The 22,442-nt window shown below is 40.5% G+C and overlaps 3 protein-coding genes across 3 annotated transcripts; all 3 read right to left on the bottom strand.

Annotated features, from left to right (window-relative positions):
• Window positions 1–5,682: 5,682 nt before the first annotated feature.
• On the bottom strand, window positions 5,683–6,079 carry LOC114254599 (pheromone-processing carboxypeptidase KEX1-like). Its single transcript, XM_036283438.1, has one exon. It carries the CDS (start codon window positions 6,055–6,057, stop codon window positions 5,704–5,706), a length of 354 nt encoding a protein of 117 aa, XP_036139331.1. The 5' UTR covers window positions 6,058–6,079; the 3' UTR covers window positions 5,683–5,703.
• Window positions 6,080–8,604: 2,525 nt separating this feature from the next.
• On the bottom strand, window positions 8,605–9,666 carry LOC105838537. The gene is made up of 3 exons (XM_012684208.1): window positions 9,162–9,666; window positions 8,912–9,071; window positions 8,605–8,821 (listed from the first exon to the last, which is right to left on the bottom strand). The coding sequence occupies exons 1-3, from the start codon at window positions 9,664–9,666 to the stop codon at window positions 8,605–8,607; spliced, it is 882 nt and encodes a 293-aa protein (XP_012539662.1).
• A 176-nt stretch (window positions 9,667–9,842) lies between these two features.
• LOC105838606 lies at window positions 9,843–10,873 on the bottom strand. Its single transcript, XM_012684332.1, has 3 exons — window positions 10,852–10,873; window positions 10,242–10,523; window positions 9,843–10,123 (listed from the first exon to the last, which is right to left on the bottom strand). Exons 1-3 carry the CDS (start codon window positions 10,871–10,873, stop codon window positions 9,843–9,845), a joined length of 585 nt encoding a protein of 194 aa, XP_012539786.1.
• Window positions 10,874–22,442: the final 11,569 nt, after the last annotated feature.

Here is a 22,442-nt window from a genome sequence, read left to right as displayed (position 1 = left end):
GCAGGTTCCATACGTTTTCATCGCTTTCTCTCTTTCGACTTTCTTATTTACAAAAGTTTATTACGATTTAAATTTGTCCTATTTTTATTAATAATTCATAATCTCGTCATGTAATCGCGAGTGTGCGTAGCAGCCATCGACGCGAGCTTAGACGCGGTGCGGCGAGACGTGGGAACGGCGACGACGCCACGCTTCTCCTTCTTTCCCCCGCCGCCGCCGGCAGCCAATGCTTGAGACAGTAGGCCGTGCTATGGCTCGAGCGGCTCGAGCCCTTCCTTCGGCGCGCAAGGCGCGCTCTCATTCGCATAATTTAAAAAATTTATATCTCGATTATTAGCAGACCTAACCCACAACAATATTGAACTTTTATGTTCATCTCAATCCCATCTACCTTTTTATGAACAGTGACCAGTATGCTCTGGGACTCCCTGTATAGCTCTCAGAATGTAAATTACATCACGAGAAAGGCAGCGTTGCCTACAGCGGCGATTCCGCGAACTACATCACGACTGCGGATGCTGCACGCGTGTGCACATTGTATTGTGGCGGATGTTTCACCGCTACATGAACTACTAAATTATGATTTAAAATGTCTTTTTTTTTAAATGTTGAGTAATAAATATATAAAGACGTTTATAGATATCTTAAAGCAATTCTAGAATTGGTCTTCAAGATATATGTATGGTGGCGGAACCCCGCTCGTTCCAATGTGTTCGTATTTTTCTCGTCGGTAGGATGGGTCTTTCGCCAGTGAACTAGGCCTTAGTTTCAGTAACAGAAACGTATTTTAGCTCTTTATATACAATATGTACAATATATACAGTCTATGTTTTTCTATATTCGGGTGGCCCTGACAAGGGCCGTTGTTTCAAAAAGGCTTTAGGCCTTAGGCCTCCACCGTATGTGGTTTAGCTACTGTAACCCGATACGCTGGTTCCTCGTTGTTGTTGAAGTCTATGCTACCTTTTGACTGTGTAGGCGGTGTTTTCTGGCTAAGCCTGGTACGACGTCTCTTTTCCCGGGATCGTCTCTCCTTAGATGTTTTCCGTTGCTTAGCCCTCTTCTTTCGTTTTGGTTTTACCGTCCTACTGCGGCTGTCAGTATGCGTTCCGCACGAGGCGGTTGCTCCAATGGACGTCTGCGTCGCCCTGTCTCGTCGGCAGCAATCTGGGGTATCGGTCTGCGTGGCTGTACTGCAACTGTCCCTGGTGAGGTTCTCCAGCAGGTCAGGTAGTTGGTACCGCGGGGAGGTGTACCTCCAGATCCTCCGATCCCCTTTATCCAGAGGCTGGCACACTAATACTCGAGGCGGCTTCGTGTTCCGGACCGGTGACAGCGTGAGCGCCCGGAGTCTCCACTGCAGCGTCGTAGCTTCCTCCAGAGTGGTCGCCATGGCGTGTACAATACTTGTGGTAAAGCGTAGTGCTTTGATCTTCCAAAAATGACTATCTGCTCAGAGCGCAAAGAGTTACTCTCCGGTTCGCCGTTGCTCCTTATAAAGGCTGGTAGCTGTCATTTTATTCCTGAGTAAAGAGGGCCTCTGGTGGCGAACGCGTATCGCGTTTTTCGATAGTAGGATCTTAAATCTCCTACAGCGTCTCTGTGGTAGCCTACTGCCAAGGGGCTCGTGGTCCTGTTTCGGTAACATTGTATTGAGGTGGCGTACTGTCAGGGGCGCTTAGCCCTGACTCGCCACATGTATAAAATACATTTTTAACCTCTAGAAGATCAACCCTTTTTTGGCCGACTTTTTTAATTTTAATACTAAAACATTTTTGTCCTTGTCAGTGAAATAAACTACAAAGAAGATAACATCACTCTAACGCCTAATATTATTAGGCTTTTAGTTCGAAAAAAAGTGATTATTTTTTTGTTGTATTTGAACTTTATATTACTATTTATTGTTAAAATGATTGTTTAGCGTCATTTGCAATAAAAATGTTAAAAAATATGTATATAAAAATATAATTATGTTGCACTTTATGAAGTATGAGATAGTATATAAAGTGTCATTAAAGTAACATATGAAATTATTTCGAAATAAATGCATATATTATGTTAAAAGAAGTAATTTTAGCTAAACGAATATATTGTGTTTTCGGTAAATTTAATTATAAGCCATATAAGAGCTAATATCTGGCTTCTGGCCAGAAAGAGGTTACGATATCTTGTATAGATCTTTCATTTAGATATCTTTGACATGTCTAATTCGAAAATTTTTAAGATATCTTTTAAGATGTCTTTTAGAAGATTTTTAGATATCTTTTAGAAATTCTATGAAGATATCTTCGATAAAATCTTTTTAGATATCTTTTAGCAATGTCTTGAAGACATCTTAAATAAGATGTCTTTTCAATTTCTACAAGATATCAATGTTTACTGGAGGGAGGCGCGTTTTGCCCGGCGATAGGGTATTAATGAATAAACCTAGATTATGTACCCTTTAGGATTAAAAGTGATTTTCATGACACTAACGCATGTACTCGTACTGCCATATAGATTTAAGACTGTTTCCTATGATATATGTATAACTCCTCTTATATGTTTATTGACCAGCCAAATGGGCTTGCTCCCAATGGCTACTCCACTTTTTCCAATAAAAAAAAAAATAAATAGATCGTAGACATCATACAATAAGCTTAGGCATTTGTAAACATAACACCATCGAAATATTAGTCGATTTGTGTTTGCATCATAAAATTATTCTTGATTGAAAATGTCAGCTTACGAACCAAATTCTCGTCATTTGCGGGAGATTTTTTTTACTTCAATATGAAGAAATCTGCGGCTGAGGCTCATCGAATATTCTCAAATACGTACGATGAGGCCGCTATTAGTGAAAGAACGTGCCAAGAGTGGTTTCAACGGTTCACGAACGGTGATTTTGATGTCAAAGACCGGCATGGCGGTAGAAGAGAGAAGGTTTTCGAAAATGCAGAATTGGAGGTATTACTTGATCAAAACTAGTGTCAAATACAAAAAGAATTGGCAGGATCATTTGGAGTCAACAAGCCAACAAGACTCAAAATGCCTGAAATGGGAATGATTCAGAAACAAGGAAATTGGATGCCGTACGAGTTGAAGCCTCCTGCCGAAAATAGTCGATTAAAACCGATTAAAACGTAATCCATTTTAATCAGTTTTAATCGGTTTTAATCCGCGCCTGGATTAAAAAGTAGTCGATTTCAATTCGAAACAAATTATAATCAGTTTTAATTTTGATTTCGCGAATTATTTTTAATCCGAAATCATTACATTCTAATACAGATTATTGTCAATCTAAACAAACACAAATAATCGGATAGATATATAATCCAAAATAATCCGCAATTTTAATTCATTATAATAAATATTTAATTTTTATTAATTGAGTTGATTGTAATCCGATTTAATTCAAAATTTACCGATTTCGGGGATAACTAAATCGGTTGGAATGCAGTAAGAATCCAATTTTGTCTAAGCAAGAGTAATTCGTTTTAATTTCAAATTATAAGATTTCTCGGATAAGAATGAAATCGGATTTAATAATACAATTAAATCGAATTTGTCATGAATATTATATTCTACTGTATATATATAAATAAACAAATTTATATTTATTAGAAAGTTTTATTTATTGAATTTCAAATATATTCGGAGGTTTACATAAATATCTACAATATCCTACATCTATATGAATAACCTTGCTTTTGACATCATTTATGGGAACTATTGAGCTGTGTACATAATTTTCTGATTCTATCTTATCTATGTACGACATATTGAACGGTTTGTTGGCACTAATTGTAATTTTTGATATTTTTATAAGGTATTTATTATTTAATAGAATAATGTGTATTATTTGACCATATTCGCCTAAATGTAACTGAACCATTGTATCATTCGTCCTTCTCGCTTTGCGATACTTCTGGCTGTGAAATACAACACCTCTAACAATGCATTTTTTATATGCTTTATACATTTTATCATCGCATTTTACTGTATAATATTTGCCAATAAAAACGACATTGTTGCCATCATTGTTGCCGTGTCGGATTTTGATAAATGTTTGTATTGAAATAAATTTGTGCAATAGTCACGCACGGCAAGTACATCACAATAATAATCTACATTATCCATTAGAAAATGCAGTACCTCCAAAGACTTTTTCAACATTTGCTGGTCAATTCCGTTTGGACCATTCATATTGTTTCAATTTATATATATTACTCTCGAAAGGAAATGCAGAAGTTGACCACAAAGGACCTGTTTTTTTTACCGATTGCACTATATGCAATAAAGTGTGCACATTAAAAGTCATCTTGTGTTGTCCATAGTACACTTGAAAATAACCTACAAACTTCAATAAATCGTATTCACATTGTTTTAGTTCATTTGCAGTTATTTCAGTTTTTAACAATATGTATAAACTATTTACAAGTAAAGAATAATGCGTAAATGCATCCTGATTTAAAACGCCGTTAAGGCATGGCAAACTATAATATAATAGCCATGACTTTTCCGCAATGCTTTTCATTTTGCCCGATTATGCAAAGATTCCGGAAATCTATAAATATCTTGAGTTGGTTTTATTAATTTTAACCGTTTGTTAATTATATCTCGTTCGGCTTTATTCAATTTAAAACACGGCTTAGAATCTGATGCAGTCCACTGATTCCAAATGTATTTGCTTACTCCACAGAGAATACCATGCATGTATTCATAAGCAAATGACTAAACCATATCAATTTGTGGAATTTGAGATACTGATTTGAGATATCACCTCGTACGCCAATTTCACTGCTTTTCTTTAAATCGCGCACAAACTGAACATTTTTGTAATGACTGTCAGCAGTTCGTAAAGGTGGATCATGTTTACGTATAGGATATCTTATTCCATGTATTTCTGTGATGTATTCTCCGGGTTGGTAGCGCCAACTACAGCCATATCTTTCATTAAACTGCACTCTATTTTGCATTGGGCGGCAAATGGAATCAACGGAACACACTAAGGGACAGAATTTTACAAGAATTTTTTCATTATCAAGACCATTAACAGTAATACCGTTATTGTAAAAGGTAAGAAACTTGATCAATAAATTTTAAAAAATACAAGTCCAGTTATTTACTGTTCGGTTCGTGCACATTAATAGCCCGGCTAAAAGGTCATATTTCAATCTACTCTTAGGTGGTAAACAATTTAAAATTATTTGTAGTGACCAAAATCCACGTTTTCTACTTTTAATTAAAGGGGCGCCATCAGTACTGTAATTAAATGTTACTATCAAATTAACATCTTTCGAAATGTTTCTATAAATTTCACTGTCGTTAATATCTGTAACAATATTAAAGTTATTAACATGACAATTATTTTTTGATGAAATAAAATCAAATATCTCAGTTTTGGTTGCTTCGTGAGAAAAAAACATTTCTAATTGATATTTTAAATCAATTGACATAAAGTAATTATTGGATCTCAATAAAATTGTATGTTTTTTTCAACAAGAGTTACACATTACTGATTATTTTATAAATTTTTTTCTCGACGTTGAATATAGAATTTTGGTATGACATTTGTCGCAGAAATAGTGATAAACTACTTTGCCGTCTGGTGGATCAAATGCTTTATTTAAAGTGTATTTGGAAATATTAATTTGTTCAAATTTTGGCCCGGCCAATAATTTTATCATGTTTATAAGTGCAGATTTTGCAACGTCTGACAGCTTAAATTCGGAGCGAAAAAGTGACGACTATTATCATTATGTCTCGTATTGTCAAATTGGACTCTGGAAATAATACAGTATCGTCGAATGGGATATCATCTTCTTCACTCATTTGCTTTTCAATATATTCATTGTTGTCATCCATATCGCTTTTGGTAGTAAAACTATCTTCGTCATCTTTTTCTTCTTTGCTCGTTTCACTTTCGTTGTCGTCACAGTCGTCCGTTATGCTATCATCCATACTTTCTTCGTTATTTATTTTATTTTCATCGTCACAACCCATGTCATTACTGTTAATTGTATCGTTATCTCCTTCATTTCTTACTATCTTTACTGTACATGAGGAATACTGCATGATAATGTTATTCACAACATTATCAGATCTCCCGCTGCAATCCTCAAGTGGTTCAGCAGTGTTATTACAAGGAGCATTTATTACGTCTTTAATACAAGGAGCATTTCTGATGCCTTCATAGATTCCAGTATCATCTACATAAGAATTTATATAATTTATAGTTGTAATGTAGAATAAACCCAGTTATAAAAATTAAGTGATAGTTGTAAATAAATGAAGTGCATTTCAGAATGAGATAAATATTTTGTTTGACATTAATTTGTAATGTCTCTCATTAATTGAATAAACAAGAAAGAAATACGTCTGATAAACGACGGAGGCATGAGAACGTATCTGAAGTAGAACTGAATAGAAACTTCTGAGTTGAGTTCTGTCTTGTCGGTTAGCCGTCGTGCTAATTCCGATACAGGATGAAATCACTCTCAAGAACTCAATTGAAATTCAGTCTACAGAGGTTCCGTGTACCTGATGCTCGATCTCTTTCTATCTTTCTCGCTCTCGGCAGGCCGTAGTATCTGGGGCCGTGTATGTGTCTCTCTCTCTCACTCTCTCTGCTCGCTGTGATGACTGCAGGAGTCAAATACCATTCTCTCTCTTTCTGCAAGCCGTAGTGTCTGTAGGAGCTGAATATGCCGTGAACTCGACCGATGAAACGTCTCTGCTTGGATGTGCAACAAATCTGCACGAAATACGTGGCACGTCTCGATAGCTTTTAGTTAGCAATACGTTCTCAATGAGCGCCTTACTCCAATGCTCGTCACAGAAGGAATGAATGAAATCTGATTGTCTGTGTCTAGCGTCGTCAAGAAGAATCGGGTCAAACAACAAAAGATCAGACGCGTGTCGCGACGAGGAGTCGGTCAATGTCCTCGGTATTCATCAGGTACGAATGTACATGTCACCATGGAAACTATTTTATGCATATGCGTCTTTAAGTTTTTTTTGAACATTTCCGCTCGCCTTCATTAACTTCCGTTAATAAACAAATCAGAGACTCTCATTGTTAATAGGTAGCGGGCAGAGTTTTGCAATTGGTCGTTTTAGAATTGACTTTTGTGTCCAAATGAACACGACTCGTACAAAACCATCAGGGCCCGGGTGAGTTTGAATTATGCGCCCTAGAGACCATTTAGATGGTGGGGGTAACGCTCGTCAATGATCAAAACAAGAGAACCATTTGACAGAGATGGAGAGGGTCGATTCCACTTATGAATGGAATAGTAGCGTTGCACTCTCTGGACTATCGCGACCAGAAACTGTCTAACATTTGACGGTCAACTGCCTTCCAGAAAGTCGCGAAGACTTAACTGTTTCCAACGATGGTTCGGGATTGCTCACGTTTGAAGAAATGAATACGCTGTTAACTTAAATCGAGGCAGTACTTAAGCCCTCTTACGGATGATTCTGATAATTTTCAGGCCTTAACTCCTGGGCACTTCTTACAAGAAAGTGCCCAGGAGTTAAGGCCTGAAGATCATCAGGATCATCCGTAAGAGGGCTTAAGTACTGCCTCGATTTAAGTTAACAGCGTATTCATTTTTTCAAACATGAGCAATGTATCTCCCACTACGCGCTTTAGATGGTGTTTGACGGACTTAACTCCAGCCTTCCATTTTCCTCCGAAGTGAGGAGCAGCCGGAGGATGAAATTTCCATTAAGTTCCGTCGTTTACTAGGACGGATGCAAATTTGCCTAGTTCCTTTGATGAAGAAGAGAATAATTTTTTAAATTCGTAATCTGCTCCTATGATCGTTCGATGTTCCACAATCGACGTAGCACATATTCCTCGTCGAGAAGTGAAACGCTTGTATGTTGCAATAAATGCTTCGGTGGTATAGTCAGTGACTAGTTCTAGATAGATTGCCGAAATCGAAAAACAAACAAACAGGACCATGTATGCTTTGTACGTTTTGGCGATTTTGCCCTTCCAAGTTTTTATAGTGAAAGGGCCAGCATAGTCAACGCCTGAGTGTAAGAATGGACGCGAAGATGTGAGTCGTTTAGATGGAAGTTGTCCCATTAATTGTTGAGCTCGACATTGTCGATATCGAGTGCATCTTACACACTTCAAGATAGAAGAGCGTATAGGAGCCCGTCCTCTAACAATCCAGTAATCGTTTCGGACATAATTAGACGTAAGTTGTGTTCCTCCATGAATTGTTCGTAAATGGGAGTCTAAAATAATCAACGAGGTTAACGGTGATTTCTTCGGAAGAATCAAAGGCTGTTTTGCGTTCAGAGGTAATAATGAGGCTTGAAAGCGACTTCCTATTTGCAGTAATCCGTTAGCGTCAAGAAAGGGAGTTAGTCTAGCAAGTGAATGAGATTTAGGCAATGATTGTCCGCTTGAAAGAAGTCTTTTTTCCTGATAAAATGCAGAATTTTGAATGTGTTTTACCCCCAAAAATCGTGCATTGTTTATTTCTTGTGTGGTTAGCGGGATTGTTAATGACAATTGTGAATGCTTGCGCATTTGAGCAAGAACACGCTGACAAATGGCAGTAATGCGGAACAATTTCGTTACTGTGGAATATTTATGAACAAGATTCAGAGTGGTAGAGGTGTGGTACTAATTGTGAAAATCTTAGCTGAACGCTCTTCAAGATTTTCATTAATAGAAAGTGCCTTGAGTGGTTGTGGCCGCTTTGCGGATATTTGTGACAGCCATGGAGGTCCGGCCCACCATGTTGGGTGTTCCGATAATTGAATGGGAGTCAATCCTCGGGTAGCCAGATCAGCCGGATTCTCATTACCCGGAACAAATCTTCAACGTGCGAAAGGTAAGGTTTCCTGAATGTAACACACTCGGTTGTGAACGAATTCCTTCCAACAAGATGGATGATTATTGATCCACGTGTATGTAATGGCAGAATCCGTCCACAGATAAACAGGAATACTTTCAAGTTCCAGTACCTTCAATATATGTGAACTCAATTTTGCCAACAGAACAGCTCCGGAAAGTTCGAGTTTGGGTATTGTAAGTTTTTTTAATGGAACGACTTTTGTCTTTGAGGCTACAAGATTTGTTAAGATTATGCCCTTGGAGTCTGTAGATATACAGCGGCAGCAACTGCTTGTTGGGAAGCATCACAAAAACCATGAACTTCGAATTTCATCCGTTGACTTGCATCCAAGCCAACGAGGAAACGTGAGGTGAGTCATTTTTTGAAGAGTATTGAGAAACGTGGTCCACTTGTTGGTTATCATCATAGAAAGATGGTCATCCCAACCGAGTTTAATGGCCCATAATTCTTGAATGAATATCTTAGCTTTGATAGTGATTGGAGAAAGCAAACCTAAAGGGTCGAACAGTGTTGAAATAGTGGATGAGATAGATCGTTTCGTAATGCGTTTTGTAGCAGGAAGTTTCAAGGTAAATAGAAAGGCATCAATTGCTGGTTGCCAGCACAATCCCAATGCGTGAAAAACTGTACTATCTTCGAATTCTAGCGATGTAGTATTCGTTTGATGTTCAGCTGGAATGTCTTTAAGAATGGAAGGATAATTACTTATCCACTTTCGGAGACTGAAACCGCCCGCTATGCAAAGTTGATTTAATTGGCTGATGATCGATTGAGCATCGTCGATGGAATCTGCGCCTCCAAACATATCATCGACATATCACCCTTTTGTCAACGGTGGAATGGCACGAGGGAAATTTTGACCTTTGTCTTCAATAAGTTGAAGTAAGGTACGAAGTGCTAGAAAGGGTGCACAAGCTAATCCATATGTCACGGTAGTTAGTATGTGCGAAAACAGTTGTTTTGATTGAACCACAGAATACGTTAGAATTTCCAATCTTTCGGATGAACTTTGATTTGCCTGTACATTTTCTCCATATCAGAAACGAAGACGTAATGAAATTGCCTGAACCACACGAGAACATCGAATAGATTTGCTTGGAGTGTTGCTCCTGTGTGAAGAAGATCATTCAACGACACGCCGGAGGTAGTTCGACTAGAGCCATTAAAGACAACCCGGAGTTTGGTGGTTAGACTGTGCTTTCTCATAACTCCATAATGAGGAAGGTAATACACAGGTTGAGGTTCGGGTTGAGATTCAGGAACTATACATGTGTTCTAGACTCTCATATTCGGACATAAATTTTGAATATAATTGGACGTAAACGGAGTTAGTTGAAAATTTGTTGGATAAGTTTGTACTTAATCGGACGGCTTTATTACGTGACTCTCCTAAATGTTCAGGAGACCGTTTGAACGGTAGTTTAACGATGTATCGACCATGAGCGTTTCGACTGTGTGTGGATAAGAAATGATTTTCGCACTCTTGATCAGCGGAAGATAAAGATGAAGTATTTATGGAAGGAATATCATCTAGTTCATCATCGACGGATACATGGTAGCCGTGCAGGGTGTTACTAGGAACGTTAGTGTTTGTTGGACCGGACACAATCCATCCGAGTTTTGTAAGTTGAGCAGTGGGTGAATGTGGGGGTCCCTTAATAACTTTATTTTCAATAATGTGTCCATTTATATCTGCGCTTAAAATTAAATCGATGGACTGGGGGGAAAAAAAATTTGGATCTGCCAATTGCAGTCCTCTCAGGTGTGGCCATAATGGTTTGTTAATTAGAGTAGAAGAAATTGATGCCCACGCGTCATTATTGCCCACGTCAATATTAATCAATTTTTTTACTTAGCGTGAAAAGTTGCAAACCCATGTGGTGCAAAGAAATGCTTTGCACACACACACACACACACACACGCGCGCGCGCGCGCGCGCGCGCGCGGACGGAGTGCAAGGGAGGCCTTTGGCCCCCCTTCCCGCACTCACCCCGTCCAAGTCGCAAACCCATATACACTAATGACGTGGGCAATAGTGACGTGGGCAATAATAACGCGTGGGCAATAATGACGTGGTCAATGTTGACGCGTGGCCAATATTGACGTGGCCATTATTGACATAGGCAATATCACGCGTGGCCAATATTGACGTGGACAATATTACGCGTGGCCAATAATGACGCGTGGGCAATAATGACGTGGGCAATAATGACGCGTGGCCAATATTGACGTGGCCATTATTGACGTGGGCAATGTCACGCGTGGCCAATATTGACGTGGCCAATATTGACGTGGTCAATAATAACGCGTGGCCAATAATGACGTGGCCAATCCACCCTGTGGTCAATCGGGATCGTGGTCAATAATGACGTGGCCAATATTGACGTGGTCAATATTGACGTGGGCAAACGGGACGCTCCCGCCGTAGCAAGGAGAACACACGGAATGTCAGTATTTAGTCAACTGGAATGAAGTGTTTGAGCTTCAGAGGAAGTTGAAGGTGCCGAACTACTTAATGACTCGGCGGCCTTTTTAGTAGTGTCGTGCTTAGATGAACTAGACTTATCATATTCTCTATGAATTGATGTATGATGACGCCATCCACATTTCTGACAGCGCTTTGTTATTTGACAGGCCGCGATTCGATGCAGTCCTAAGCAATTAAAACATAATTTGTGCTTGTTGATAAGCGCGATTCGTTGTGGAACAGATTTCGAAGTGTATTGTGAGCATTTAGATACGTAATGATTTGACGAGCAGATTGGGCAGGTGAATGAGTTATTTGCTTTATTTTTGGTTGACTTTCCTTCATAATGAGATTTGACTGCTTTTGAACTCGGCTGTAGTGGGAGTATTTCGGATCGAGAATTGTCAAATGCTTGAAGAGATAGCAATCAAGTAATGAGAAAGTCGCTAAGTTGTTGCCAAGTAGGCGGCTCCTTGGATGTTGTTCCCTAGATGTTGTTCCCAAGCCTTAACTGAATCGGAATCGATACGTTGCCCTACGATAAAAATGAGAAAATCGTCCCATGTTGAGACAGGGCGTTGTAAACTCTCGAGGATTCGGTAAATTTGCATAACTTGTGTATATAATTTTTTTAGTTCCACGGCAGATTCCTTCGTCATGCGCTTGATTGTGATGAGAGTAACGAATGTAATGCTGCATGAACGAGAAGACGTTTGTTTTCATAAAATGAATTTAGTGCATCCCACGATCTCTGAAAATTATCAGCTGATAGTGTTGTGTTTTTCAATATTGAGGCGGCAGAGCCGGTAAGACTAGTTTTCAAATACTGAAGCTTTTCTACGGATGACAATGTCGGATGTGCAATAACAAGCGACTGAAATAAATCTTTAAATGAAAGCCAATCTGACGGAGTACCGTCAAACTTGGGGAGATCAATTCATGGGAGGCGCGCATGATGAAAGAATATCGCCGGAATATCGGCGGAAGAGCTTGATGCGACCTGAGTAGATGGTGTGCTAGGAACGCCTCCCTGCTCAGATTCAAATAACGAATTCAATCTGTCAACTGCATCAACGTAATATTCATGAGTTTGAGCATAAAGATTTGTGGTAAAATATACGTGACTTTGAATAAAAAGACGATCATAGTCATTTAACTCGTGAGTTGCTACTAATATCGCCTTGTGTTCCAAGCAGAAGTGCTCCCAGTCATCCCTCAAGGTCGACAAGCAAGATTTTACTCTATGCTTAGTAACAACTGACAATCCGTCTCCAACAAAACTATCATATGCCTTTGCTATAAAATCAGATATAATAAACTGTTGCTCTATGTGAGCTTGCACGTGGCTGAGTCTCATCTTTAATAATTCTCTTTTTTTTTACTCTTTTATTTGTCCGGCTCGAAGGACCAGAAAATGTTTAGTAAACAAGCACGCCGGATGCAACTGAAGAAAGAATCAATTAACAAAAGAACGAAATTTAATGATTTCAAAGAAACATTGACAGAATATGATATAAACAATGACAATCTCGGTAAAGACAGATATCTTAATTACATAACAAAACACATACAAATTACACAAATGAAAAATATTTAGATTAGTAGTTTTACAATTATTAAAATACAATGAGTTAAACGGTTAGTAACATTAATGAACATGAATATAACACAGTTAGCTTCATCCGTTAAAATTACTTGTGATTACGAAAGAGATAAATAATTCTTACAAGGTATCATTAGTCACATAAGGCCGAATAGGATTAAGACTAACGAATATTTAGTATGTCTATAATTGATAATTATAATGATAAGATTAATACAGATTAAGAAGCATTATTGTTGAATAATAAACACAATTAAAATTATGGAAACAATGCAAGTAATTAGATTTTTACATAGACAACTTATAATAAAACGTGAATATTTTTTGTCGGACTTAAAGTCGTTATAGAACAAAAATGATATTGCATAAACAGTAATTACAGAGAATTTGACGCATATGCAAACTAAAGTTCCATAGAAACTATTGAATATGAAATGTTTGACATTAATTTGTAATGTCTTTCATTAATTGAATAAACAAGAAATCTACATAAATATCCACTAGATACTGCTATGAATGTCGATTGGATATTGATCTATATATCCCATGGATATTTACTAGATCTCATATTGCGGACATCTGGATATTTATAGCATGTCTAATGGACATATTTCCTATATATTCATAAATATCCCTAATATCTATCGAGGATATCCATTAGATATGTAGTACATATTATATTGTGTGTGGGAGGATGTCATAAAAATTATCAAAAGTGGGTTAAGGCCCGTCAAGCACGCTCTGAGAGGTCCTGTAGTTACCACAGAAACGCCCTCGTCGCTGGAAAAGTTTAATTTTAGACTTGTTTCTTGCACTGCGGGTGATCCTTATATAGCGTGGTTGTTGCATCTTCCTTCCGAATTGTACGGCCGCTCTATCGGCGACGCCGCGAATTACTCGGCTGGCGAGTGCGCGGCGGCCGAATATCTAATGGATATATTTAGTAGCTGTTTGGTGGACGTGGATATGTGGACAGCACGTAAATATCTAATGGATATCCTTGGTAGCTATTTGGTGGACGTGGATATGTGGACAACATGTAAATATCTAATGGATATTCTTAGTAGCTGTTTGGTGGATATGGATATGTGGATAGTACGTGAATATCTACTAATGGATATCCTTGGTAGCTGTTTGGTGGACGTGGATATGTGAACAACGCGTGAATATCTAATAGATATCCTTAGTAGCTGTTTGGTAGACATGGATATGTGGATAGTACGTAAATATCTAATAGATATTTTTGGTAGCTGTTTGATGGACATGGATATGTGGATAGTACGTGAATATCTAATAGATATCCTTAGTAGCTGTTTGGTGGACGTGGATATGTGGACAACGCATGGATATGTAATGGATAGCTGTTTGGTGGACATGGATATATAGATAATGTGTACATATCTATTAGATATCCCCGCTAGTTATTCAGAAGATATAGACGTTTAAGATATCTATTAGATGTCTACTAGTTATCCATAGTAGATATGGACATCATATAGATATGTAGATATTCATTAGATATCTATTAGATATTTTGTTTTGTCTGAGTGGGGGCTTGTGAAGGTAAAATATGTTTAATTGTACGTCAATACAAATATATAAAAATGTTTTTTATTACACCGAGAGAATTTTCTCTTAGAAATATTAAGACTCTCGATATTAAGTGTATACCTTCAACCGATAGATGTTGAGCGTACATCCCCAACGTTTCAATGTTCACACTTTATGTTGGAAGTATACACTCATTTATTGAGTGTTATATCCAAATGTTGAGAGAGTGATATGTATATACTTTTAAATATTCAGTATTTAAATCCAAACTTTGGTATGAACACTCAATTATTGGGTGTACACGCATCGGCAGAAATGGTGTCCCTCGGCGTAAAAATTGGGGATTGCGCCGGTGTTGCATCCTTCACCAACGTCACACGCTCAAGAAGGATAGAGTTATGATGAGTGAGAAGACGTGATACCGATTCGCTGGTGTCCAATATCCGTTTCACTCGCACTCAAGCGAAAGACGTTATTAGTACTGAGTGCAAGTGAAACAGATATAGACACCAGTGTATCACGTCTTCTTACTCATCATAACTCTATCCTAGAGCGTGTAGCGTTGGTGACGGATGCAACAGCGGCGCGATCCCCACTTTTTTTGCTCCTCCGCGTCTCCACTTCACCGCGCGCCAAGTAATGCTAGCGCCACACTATGCGCGTATTTGCGATTCGTAATTCATAATTCGCGATTTATCTGACCACTCGACCAGCGAATCAGTGCAAATGACAAATCGCGCATGATGAATCAACGAATTTTCTCACCACACTATTTATGAACGTCAGATAAATCGCGAATTACGAATTACGAATCGTACGAATCGCGAATACGCGCATAGTGTAGCGCTAGCATAACACGTACGGCGCTTCGTACATGTAAGTGATCGCCGCGCTGGACTCCGAGGGACACCATTTCTGCCGGTGCGTGTACACACTCAATGTACGAGTATAAACACTCAATCTTTAGTGTAAATACTCAAGATTTGAGCGTATACACCTAAATTTGGGAGTAAACTCCCAAAATAGAGTATTAACACTCAATTTTGAGTGTAAACTCTCAAAATTAGAGTGTTTTTTCCGTAAGGGATTTACTTTGAAAATCATGGCAATCGTAAGACAATATGGTATGGAAAAAATTTTATGAGAATTTTTCTGATTAATATTTATCACATTAAAAATAATATTATCTATTACAATAAAATATAAAATATAAAACATTTTATTAATTTTATTGTGCAGTTTAGTAATTTTACTTTATGTACTTTAATAATTTTACTATGTACTGTCACGACTTTTCCTGACCGGAAAAGCCGCGGGCAAAAACAATAAGGCCGGCTGGGTAACCGATACCCCCGATGCCGTGCTAGTCGCGCTCGAATCTCAGCCACACGCTATTGCGAGAGATTGTTGGGCGCCAGACGCGCTCGACGACGGGAGTATCCCGTTTGGACACGTAACGATTGGACACCGCTCGATTGGACACGCACGATTGGACACGCACGATTGGACACCGCACGATTGGACACCGCACGATTGGATACCGCACGATTGGACACCGCATTATTGGACACTGCACGATTGGACACCGCACGATTGGACACCGCATTATTGGACACCGCATTATTGGACACCGCACGATTGGACACCGCATTATTGGACACCGCATTATTGGACACCGCATTATTGGACACCGCATTATTGGACACCGTACAATTGGACACACACACACATTTACGTGTGTGTATGCAGATTTCTAATACAGTTTGCATGGGTTAGCGACTTGGACGGGGTGGGTGCGGGAGGGGGGGCCGAAGGCCCCCCTTGCACCCCCCCGTGTGTGTGTGTGTGTGTGTGTGTGTGTGCGTGCGAGCATTTTCTGCACCACATAGGTTTGAAACTTTCCACGCAAAACGAGATGCTCCTAAAAATACGTATATAGATATTTAAAATTCAATTTTTTTTCTGGCAAATCGAAGCTTTTTTCTGCCAGATATTTCTAAGCTTAGATAATCTGTCATATGATATATAAATGTTATTCACTAGAAGACTGCGGTGTCCAATAATGCGGTGTCCAATCGTGCTGTGTCCAATCGTGCGGTGTCCAATAATGCGGTGTCCAATAATGCGGTGTCCAATCGTGCGGTGTCCAATAATGCGGTGTCCAATCGTGCGGTGTCCAATAATGCGGTGTCCAATCGTGCGGTGTCCAATCGTGCGGTGTCCAATCGTGTGGTGTCCAATTGTGCGGTGTCCAATCGAGCCGTGTCCAATCGTGCGTGTCCAATCGTGCGTGTCCAATCGAGCGGTGTCCAATCGTTACGTGTCCAAAAGGAGGTCACCCCTCGACGACGCGTCAATTCGCGACAATCGTTACGCCAATGTGTCCTCGATCCTCGCGCGACAATCTCGACCAGCTCTGCCTAACGGTAGAGGGGCGGGGTGAATTATAAGGGAGCAGGCGACTGCGGTAACACAAAGGGGCGGACGACACACCAGAAAATTAGACTCCGAGCTTAACAAATAACGAACTTTATTAAAAATAAATGCCGGACAGAAACAATAATATCACGGGACGCGGCATGCGGCGTTCCGACAATGCGGCGCCCCGGCGCGAATTAAACCAAAAAGAAACGCGTACAATACGCGGGAAGCTCCCGCGGTAGGCACGCGGCCGACAAGGACGGGCAGTGGAATCTTCCGCGCACAATGAATTTCGGGCGTTCGCACGTGCCGACACTCCCGGCAACTATAGATCCCGACCGCGTGGCTCACGAGGGTCACAAAGCAATCGCCGGCCGCTGCCGCACTTTACCCCGTCGCGAAACCAAAAGTCCCGTCCACCCGCTACTCGCGACGCGATACTCGCTCGCGCGAGGGCTTTGCGGCGCATACGGTCGAGGGGAATCTCCGACGGAACCCGAGCGTCTCTACAACCGTCTTCCCCGTGGCTCGGCGCGTTGACGTCCCGCCTGCTTGCATCCGCCAAATTCCCCAATTAATCACGCGAACGTATGACCGCCCCGCGGCCCACGCGAATCACGCACCAACACGAAAACGGACGCAGAACGGATGCGGGGACGCCCCGCTAGCCGGCAACCGCTCACACGAAATTATCCTGGCAGGCCACCTCACCGATAAAGTCCAAGGCGATGTCCTCCCTCGTCTCCAGGCTCGCTCCTTCGCCCTCGCTGAGGCCTCGCACACGCCACACCGATAATCTCGCCTTTCGAGGCACGACACGCCACCTTACGCCTAGACCGCTCGCACGCAAAAGCGGGGTGGATCGCGGTCGATCCCGGATCGACGCCGCGACTCCCCGTTCAGTCATGCGCATTGTTTCCGCGGCGCGACCCAATTGCTGCAAGGCACGCAGTCCTGCGACCGCAGGGACGAGCGCGCCGTAATCCTTCCGGGGGCCCCCGCGAAATTTTCCTTTTTCCGCTGGGCCACTGCCCGAGCCGGGGCAGCGCACGCGGCGACCTCCGCTCCTCGCGAGAGGACTCGACGGTTCCCCCGTTGCGTTCTGTCCCTTTGGGGCTTCTCCGCAGCCCTCCGAGACGTCCTGTCGCGGCGTTGACGGGCACCGCCGCTTTTCGTCTCCGGCCGTGGTTCTCCCGGGCTACGCCGAGTTCCCGTGCATGCCGCGTGCTCGTCTCTCCCGGGCACCGGTGGAGTCCTTCCTCCTTCCCCGCATCGTCGTTGCTCTTTCTTCCTCTCTCGCTCTCTGTCGTCGAATTCCATTGTGAGGCGGTCGCCGCGCAAAGAAACCAAGAATATGTAACATTAATAATAAGCTCGCTAGGTCCGTCGCGGTTCCCCCTGGAGATCCCCTCTCGCCTCTCGCCTATTTTCCCCGTATGGCGCGAATTCGCAGCCTGTGACGGGGAAGGGACGCTGCTACCCGTGGCAGCTAAGCTACCACGTCACAGTACTTTATGTACTTTAATAATTTTACTATGCAGTTTAATAAAATTAATAAAACATATTTTATCTTTTATTGTGATATGTAGATAATATTATTTTTAATGTGATAAATATTAATCGGAGAAATTCTCATAAAATTTTTTCCATACCATATTATCCTACAATTGCCATGATTTTCAGGGTAAATTCTAAGAGAAAATTCTCTTAGTGTAATAATTTCTAAACAAAATCAATGGAATACTATAGTAATCAGTAATCGTATTATAATTAATCGTTTGAGAAAACTATGTTAATTTAATGTTTTGTTTTTAAGAACATACTATTAAGCTAAAGTATTATATATACATATATATATATATATATTGTCATTTTTAATTTTCGAATTCATTTTTTGAAATAGATTTTCGTCTGAATACACGAATTAACATCCGCGTTCGGCTTTTTAAATGCCTATCTATATAGTATGTATTATATTTAATATATAGACAGCCTTGATAAAGTTTTAATTTTTATTATTGTTCATACAGACATATACAAGCAGTGGATAAATAATACAGTGGATAAATAAAAAGCAATTTGCTGATGTTCCTCACAAAGACAATACTATAAGAGAATTGTCGAAATTTTATTATTATGTGGGAAAAAAACTTGCTGATTTCAAGAAAAGTTCGCGTGAAAAAACTAACGAAAATACGAAAAAGCGACGACAAAACAGCAATGAAAACAAAAGCAAGAAAAGTAAAATAAGCAGCGAAGGGACTGATGATGAACAAATAAACGAAGAAGACGTAAATGTTGAGAATGACGAAGATAGTGTTGAGGATGACAAAAATAGTCGTCTTTACGATTACTCGCCTGAAATTTATTTTATCATTAGAAAAATTTGTTCTTTTAAGGCCCTTGAATACTCGATTGCCAAGTCCGTAAAATTTGTGCGTCAACGCTACACTTAGCAAAATTATAAACTAAAAAGTGGAAAAAAACATAATTATTCTTGCGATTTACAGCGTCATTTTCTGTTTTACTGCGGTTTTTACTTTTAAAGTAATAATTATAATGTTAAAATATACCGAAGATTCTCATTTTGTTATAATTTAATATATGAAAGCAAATATTTGTTTCAATTCGTACACTTGTCAAACAGCTGGTCCCTGCGAGGGGGTTAGCCTCAGTTCCATTCGAGACAAATATACTGCTTAGGGGAGCCCGCCCCGATAACCTTGGCCTTGACATATGTTGTCAAGGTCACCCTTCTGAGTGATCTTGAAAAGATTTTAGCCGTCGCTCGTGATTCGTTAAAAAGTTATTAACAAAAAAAGTTTTATAATTACGACATACAATTATTCAGTATAGGACTATATCGGATGAGTTTGCAACTTTCCACGTGTAGCGAGGTTCATCCTCCCCTGCTTACAGAGCGAAACGACGTTCACGCTTGTACTTTACCACAAGGGTTTGCGACATTAGATTTAAAATTATGGCCAAATAGCGAATTAAAAATGTTTGGATTAGGTTAGGTTAGAAAAAAATCCGGGGATCCGGCCACCGCCGCGGCCTCGTCTGGGCCGCCGGCAGGTGGCGGAGGGAAGACGGGGACGCCCCCGAATAGGGGGAGGACAAAAAGGAGGAGGCGCGTCGAGAATGCGCCCGGGTGGCTCGGAGGAGAGCGGTGAGGCGGGCCCGGAGGACGATCAGGGTTGCACGCATAAAGTGACCCTCCCTTTGGGTCTCATAAGTATTAGCCCGCTGGGGGGGTTTGGCCAAGCCCCCCCCCCTGCTAACAGCGCGGGCCGTCGAGGGGGCGGGATAGCCCGGGGCGTCACTAGCTCCTGCCCCTCGCCCCTTCGACGAGTGTGAAAGCACGGGGGGCCGAGTCAACACCGGCCCCCCGTCCCTCCCCTCTCCGTACATTGTGGAGAGAGGGGGGAAGTGGTGATGGTGGCGGGGGAGATGAGCAGCGACTTGTCCCTCCCTCGCCCCCGACCAAGGGCCGGATCAGTCCCAGCCAAAGGATCGACCGGAGAGGCGGGGCACCCCTTATCGGGAGATATCCGTCCCGCCTCCCCGGAGCGACGCGCGTCGCTCAATGGCGCGTCGGCGTGGGGGGGGGGGGTTTCTCGGCAGTTATGCTGGATAGCGATTCCCGGAGGGGCCCTCCACATCATGCAGACAAGGCCATCCGAGGTGGATTTAGTGCGTAGTACGGGTATTGCACGTGAGCAGGGAGGACTAGCTTCCCGTTCACAAACCCGTGAGTCCCACATAACCCCTGCCCGTGAGTCATCGGCGGCGGGGGTATGCGTAAATGCATTTTCACCTCGTAAAACAAAAAAAAGGAAAAAATCCGGGGAGGAGGTGCAGGGGGATGGGCGAAGCACCTCCCCCACCCACGCGTTTTCTAAGAATAACCCAACCAATTTTATGTCGCTTTGAATAATGCGAAAACATTAGAAACAAACAGCGTAGAGATGTATATGTTAATTGTATTTTGGTAAAACAGCGACTTTCACGCGTTGTAAGTAGGGGGAACATGTTGGTGGACTTCGCTTGGCGTAGAAAGTCCAAAACCTATATGGTACAGTACATAAATACTTTATTCAATAACATTATTATTAATGGGCTAAATTTTGCTCATTTCAAAAAATGCGTCAATTCTTTTTTTGAAAGAATAAGTCCTAAAAAACGCATGGGCGGGGGAGGGGCTCCGCCCCTTCCCCTGCAACCCCTCCCCGGATTTTTTCCTAACTTAACTCAAACATTTTAAATTCGCTATTTGGCCATAATTTCAAATCTAATGTCGCAAATCCTTGTGGTAAAGTACAAGCGTGAACATCGTTTCGCTCTGTAAGCAGGGAGGGATAAACCTCGCTACACGCGGAAAGTTGCAAACTCATCCGATATACTCCTATACTGAATAATTATATGTCGTAACTATGAAACTTTTTTTGTTAATAACTTTTTAACGAATCACGAGCGACGGCTAAAATCTTTTCAAGGTCACTCAGGAGGGTGATCTTGACAACGTATGTCAAGGTCAAGGTTATCGGAGCGGGCTCCCCTAATCGGTATATTTACCCCATTCGGTATATATGGCTATTTATTTATTACCCAAACAAAAAAAGTTTTCAGTATATTTTACGAGTCGATTCTATCGATTACAATTGTTAGTATTGTTCGTTTTGTCTGTTCTGGGTCTTTTCGAAGCAAACCCAAGCAGACCAACGCACTCTAATAGGTTGATTCTGATGACGCCAACCTATTAGAGTGCGTTGATTTTTTGGGTTTGCTCCGAGTAGACCCAAAACAGACAAAATAAGCAAGGCTATTATTTTATGAGAAAACATCTTTATTTTCATGTAAGTCGCAAGAATCTTTTTGGTATGTTTTCTCGCTTCTAACGTCGATCATCAATTCAAGATAATTGCAGTGAGTATTTAGGGGCCTTAAATATTAGTTTATGTTTATGTTTAAACAATTTTGTGTTTATTTTTATTTTATTTGTGTTTATTTCATTTCCAATTTTAACACAAATTGTTTGTATTACTAGAAAGTTTGATATCATTCAGTTATATATGAACTGTTATTTATTTATCACAAGTTTAATTATGTTTTGTTATAACATAAGTTTATTTTAAGGTTTTAAAACTATTGTTTTAAAGGAAACTCAACCAAGCAATATTGTTTAAAATATATAACACGACAGTATTCTTGTAGATATGTGATAATTAAATATGATAATTAAATATGTGATAAAATAAAGTTTATATGAAATATAAGCAAGACATTTGACATTATTTTAATTGTGTATCGCGATGTAATCCGCAAAATCGTGGAATTTTGAATAGCGACGGATTATTTTTGTCGTATTCCGACAGATTCACATTGCATTAAAACCAATTTGATGAAATTGTATAATATCGGATTGAGGTGAATGTATATAACCCTACATTAATCCGCTAGAATATGATATAATTTCAATCGGTTTTAATACTGTATTTTCGGTGCAGAAATCCCGATCCATTCAGATCTTATTTTA

Source organism: Monomorium pharaonis, chromosome 2, assembly GCF_013373865.1.
Source record: "Monomorium pharaonis isolate MP-MQ-018 chromosome 2, ASM1337386v2, whole genome shotgun sequence".
NCBI classification, from domain to species: Eukaryota; Metazoa; Arthropoda; class Insecta; order Hymenoptera; family Formicidae; genus Monomorium; species Monomorium pharaonis.
The sequence above is the reverse complement of the archived record's forward strand: the minus strand, read 5'-3'. Positions and strand labels throughout refer to the sequence as shown.